The sequence below is a fragment of the Leptonychotes weddellii genome, chromosome 6, assembly GCF_054177405.1.
Source record: "Leptonychotes weddellii isolate Sample4059 chromosome 6, ASM5417740v2, whole genome shotgun sequence".
NCBI classification, from domain to species: domain Eukaryota; kingdom Metazoa; phylum Chordata; class Mammalia; order Carnivora; family Phocidae; genus Leptonychotes; species Leptonychotes weddellii.
This window is the reverse complement of record NC_138374.1, coordinates 28,997,409-29,002,736: the sequence shown is the minus strand read 5'-3', so window position 1 is coordinate 29,002,736 and position 5,328 is coordinate 28,997,409. Positions and strand designations below refer to the sequence as shown.

At 36.6% G+C, this 5,328-nt stretch overlaps 1 protein-coding gene across 1 annotated transcript in view; it reads left to right on the top strand.

The window, feature by feature from the left end:
- Positions 1-5,328, top strand: part of CC2D2B (coiled-coil and C2 domain containing 2B) — an 87,507-nt gene that overhangs the window by 42,479 nt on the left and 39,700 nt on the right. Inside the window, exons 19-21 of the mRNA XM_081823123.1 lie at positions 2,271-2,363; positions 2,544-2,635; positions 3,917-4,087. Of these exons, the coding sequence (XP_081679249.1) occupies positions 2,271-2,363; positions 2,544-2,635; positions 3,917-4,087 (356 nt within the window). The remainder of the gene's footprint in view (positions 1-2,270; positions 2,364-2,543; positions 2,636-3,916; positions 4,088-5,328) is intronic.

Sequence of the window (5,328 nt, the reverse complement as noted above, 5' to 3'; positions counted from 1 at the left end):
ATACAACATTATGTATGAAGTATCCTTGCCACAAATGTGTAATCTGAATCAAATTAAGACTTTAGATTAATTTGTTTAACAAGAAGTATGAGGAATAGAGAAACAAGTTAAATGGCACCGCAAGGAAACAATCAAATTTGGAATGTGGGACAACTGGCTAGCAAGGACTTAATGGAGAAAATTATAAAACATTTTGAATGATGTAAAAAAAATCTGAGTAAATGTTCACTGATAGGAAGTTGTAAGGTGCCAGCATTGTAGGATGCCAGTTATCCCCGAGTTATTTTGTAAATGTAGTAATGCAATTCCAAACCAGTGAAATAGAACAGAGGGCCTCAAAACAGACTTACTATGCATATGTGGAAACTTTATATTTGATAGGTATAATCACAAATCAGTTGGAAAAGAATGGGCTTTTGGGGCACCTGGGTGGATCAGTGGGTTAAGCCATTGCCTTCGGCTCAGGTCACGATCTCGGGGTTCTGGGACCGAGCCCCCGAGTCAGGCTCTCTGTTCAGTGGGGAGTCTGCTTCTCCCTTTCCCTCTGCCCTTCCCCCCTGCTCATGCCCTCACTCACTCTCTCTGTCTCTCTCAAATGAATAAATAAAAAAATCTTTAAAAAGGGGCACCTGGGTGGCTCAGTTGGTTGAGGGTCTGCCTTCAGCTCAGGTCATGATCCCGGGGTCCTGGGATTGAGTCTTGCCTGGGGCTCCCTGCTCAGCAGGGAGCCTGCTTCTCCCTCTGCCTGCCACTTCCCCTACTTGTGCTCGCTCTCTCTCTGATAAATAAATACAATCTTTAAAAAAAAATCTTAAGCGGTTCTGGTCATCTGTCTAGAAAGAAAGAAAATTAGATTCAGACCTCACAAAAGGAATAAATACCATGTGTAATGAAGACTACATGTGAATTATGTTAATTATGCTGGAATTAAAATAAAAAACTTAATAAGAAAAGGGTTACATGTGAAAAGCAAAACTTTAAATGGATATCTTAATCTTGGGGTAAGAAAGTATTTCTTAAAACACAAAAAGTATAAATTTAAAAAAAGGTTAATAAATTTGATATTAAAATTAAACCCTACAGATTAAGACAATATATTTGCAACACATATAACAAAAAATTAATATCTAGATATTATAATATTTAAGTAGCTCCTATAAATTAATAAAGTGTAAAGTGATATGAAATATTAATATATCTTTAAGTAAAAGTTGTTACTTACCAACAGAACTAAATTCAAGATTTCTTGCAGATAATCAGAAGAACAAATAAATTACTTTCAGATGAAAGAATGTTCGTTGTAACATGGCTAAAAGTTCTAAAGTATCTATTTCATTATTTTTGTGTAGTCATTAGTGTTATCCATAATGTAAAACAATTTCCATGTGCACTAGGGATGTATCCCACAAATACAGATTTAACAGATACAGATTTATTCTGAATTATATAGATGAAGCAGCCTGACAATCTTATACCAACTGCTGGATGTAAAATTAACATTATTGATAAACTTTTTAAAGTTAGAAGTTAAGGGGCACCTGGCTGGTTCAGTTGGTGGAGACTGCAACTTTTGATCTTGGGGCTGTGAATTCGAGTCCCACGGTGGGTGTGGAGATTACTTTAAAAAAACTTAAAAAAATAAAGTTAGAAGTTAAAAATTAAAGTTATTGATACTGTACTACTCCCCATATGTTTTGTTTTCAGTGATTGCCAGGTAAATGCATGCATAAAGAATATTTTGCCATCATTTTCACATTTTCTCATAATTTTCTCAATCATAATTTTTTCTCAACATTATACTGTTTTAATTTTTCTATGTTTTTTTAAAGATTTTATTTATTTATTAGAGAGAGAGTAAGTGTGAGAGAGAGAGAGAGCACAAGATGCAGGGAGGGGCAGAGGGAGAGGGAGAAGCGGACTCCCCGCCGAGCAGGGAGCCCAACGCAGGGCTCGATCCCGGGACTCCAGGATCATGACCTGAGCTGAAGGCAGTCGCTTAACTGACTGAGCCACCCAGGCGCCCCAACATTATCTATTTTAAAGGATGAATGGACCTCATCCTAGAAACAAATGAAATATGGACAAAAGCTGTTCTTAGCTAATGCTCAGTAGGAGAATCTGAAAGAAATGTTTTCTTCTCTTATGCCAGAGTGTTGCCAGTGTCTCCCACACATGAACTGAATATTTAATATTTTATATCTTATTGCAGTGCATCATACTCTGAACACTGTTACATTGAAGAGGTAAAACTAACTTAATTCTCTGTTTAGGAATATGAAAGTCAGACAGAGAAGGATGTCTCCATTTCAGATGTCAATTCTATTACTGCACAAAGGATTAATTCTGCCAATTTTCTGAAAAAGGTAACAATAACAAAATAGTATTATCAGTATGTTTGCATTTACTTTTGTGAAATCCTCCTCATCTCCCTTTACATTCATTGCTTGCAAAAATTAAGACTAAAAAAATGGTGGCACCAATAGCATTGTAAATACTTAATCTTCAAATATTAACTATTATTTCTTTAAATATATTTTTTGTAGATAAGAAGGTTGATAATGAAAAGAATTGTCAAAGTTAGCAAATTTAACTTATCAGATGTTGTGGCTGATTATGAAGAAATTGTATCTGCAAGGTACATTGTAAAAATTATTATTTTTTAAATATGAAATATAAAGCTTTAAGCTAATGCCCTCAAAGTTCTCTGTTTTAATATTAAGTTACATGTCAGAGGATGCATTTACAAGGCATAAAGTGAAATATAGTGACTTAAAATATATTTGGTTGTTTTAAAATTGCATTTTGGACATATCTATATGATAGGTGTTTTCAGTTGCATAGTACTGGTTTTTAACCCTTTCCTTATTGACAGTTTTTAGGGCAGGAAAGAAAAAGAAAAGAAATACCTTTGTCCCAAGTTAGTTTTGTCCTAAGATTTTCCTGTCCTGGGGCCGCTCCTGGAAAAGTTGCTGGCAGCACCGCATACTAAGCCTATAATCTCTCCCTTTCAAAAATCCTCAGCCATCCGTGGGTGCTACAACCCACAGGCAGCAGGTGGGGGAGCCTTTGGCTCAACTCAATTCTCATACTGTTCTATCTCTGAACCTTAGGGGTAGGACTAGGAGTAGGGATGCCATGTTTCTGGGAATCCTCCCTGGGGCCACTTGCAGATTCCTAATGTGACCAATATGGTTTTAGTTGGCTTGGATGCTGAAATCTATTGTATTTTATTTTCGTTTTTTGAGGGGGTGGAAATGAGTGTGACCATAAAGCTGTAATTCCATGGATTTGTGGAATTACAGCTTGTGTTACTAACTCCTGTTTCAGAGCCTGTAGAAAAGTTGAGTATCTGATCACTTTCAAGAGAGTGATTCCTGAAAAATGAATAATATTCTGAAAGAATGTCATGTCTTTGTGGAATGACGTCTCCATGCCCTTGTCTCTTCTTGGACCATGTACCCAAAGGGCATGGGGCAATCGCATCTTCTCACAACATGATAGTGAGCACAGAATCTCTTCTGTGCTTAGAGAAAGGTTCTTTCCTTGGGCTTAAGACAACTCTGTCTCCCCTCCACAATGGAGAGAATATGGTTCCGAATAATGGCCTTATTCACAATAATTCACTTTAAAATTTGATGTCTTTGGGGCGCCTGGGTGACGCAGTCGTTAAGCGTCTGCCTTTGGCTCAGGTCATGATCCCAGGGTCCTGGGATCGAGTCCCACATTGGGCTCCCTGCTCGGCAGGAAGCCTGCTTCTCCCTCTCCCACTCCCCCTGCTTGTGCTCTCTCTCTCGCTGTGTCTCTCTCTGTCAAATAAATAAATAAAATTGTAAAATAAAATAAAAAATAAAAATTGATGTCTTTTAAAACAAAGTTATCTTGGGTATATGCAGCTGATCACTTTCTTACTCTTTAGCCAGTTGACACATGCAATTTGTAAGCTTGTTGAACGACGAAGGAAGTTAAAGCCTCAGAGGAAAGAAAGAAAAAAGGTAGCAGCGCACACTGTCTGTGATGGAGATATTAAGATTCTTGTCAGAATATTGCGGGCTTATAACATTCCTACCAGAAACACAACAGTTAATAGGTAAGACAGTGTGCACCAATGTTTACAGTTGCAAAAGCTCTTTTTTTAAAATTTTTTTTTGCAAAAGCTCTATCTTAAATGTAAATTTCCATGCTGTCCTCTGTGTGAAACTTGGCACTTTATTAATGCTCCGTATAAAGAAATGGAAGGAAAGTTGAAATCTTCATTTGGATAGTCATACCATCATTGCCATGTATTAAGAATTTTCAGAAGTTTGCGATGACCACAGTAACTTTACCATGTGTATTTTGGGGTGCTGTATCATATAAATGCCTTTTGACCTTGTTCCCTGTTGTGAGCAGTTGTGACCCTGCTGTCACCACCTGCATTGTTCTCTGCCACTGACCCTTTCAGGACTGCAGGTAGAACACAGGAGAGAGTAGGCTGTTTCAGACTTGTTATTTTAGTTGACCTCTGCAAAAATCAGATCTTACTCAGCTCTTCTGCAGGCACTCCATGGGTTTTATTTATGTTTTTGAGCAGAGGATATGTGGGGCCAGAATGGAGATCACTGTTTAGTGGCCAAATTAAGGCATCATGAATAATAAATGCTCATGTATATTTAGTGTGTCCTGAATATCGAGTGTCTCTGTATTTAGTCTCATGTATGAATCCTATATTATCGGTATTTAGAACCCAGGTATCTCAGGAATATCAAGTATCCCCCTCTGTGTTTAGCACATAATGTGCTCTACTTATCTTATGTTTACCACATCCAGTGAATTCTACATATGAAAAATATTTTGCTTACTAGGTACTAATCTATGGTTAAAACCTCTTAAAAGTTTTTCCTATGTTTTATAAACAACAACTTTATTTATCTAATAGAATTGATGTTCTCAAAACAAATGCACATTCCAAAAGCTAACTTTTATGAAGTAAGGACATCATAAAATCACCACCATTTTCTATAATCATCAATTTGTAAAAGAAAGAATATTGTAACACCCAAAATAGAAAGAATATAATCTCAAAGTATCACTGGCCTTATTTTTCTACTTTGCTGAGGACTACTGAAAACTTTACCACAGACTGAATCCAATCCATGATTTAGCATTTAGAAGATACTCTACCAGAGTGGTGATTATTAAATGTTTAGCTCTAGCCACCTATGATAAGAAGATCCAAAGCAAACTCTCTAAGATCTAGGGTAACTGAATTATTTATCACCATGAACATAGGCAAAACCCTGCCTATTCCCACCAAAACTAATGTTAAAATAATTTATTTAAAAATTGTTT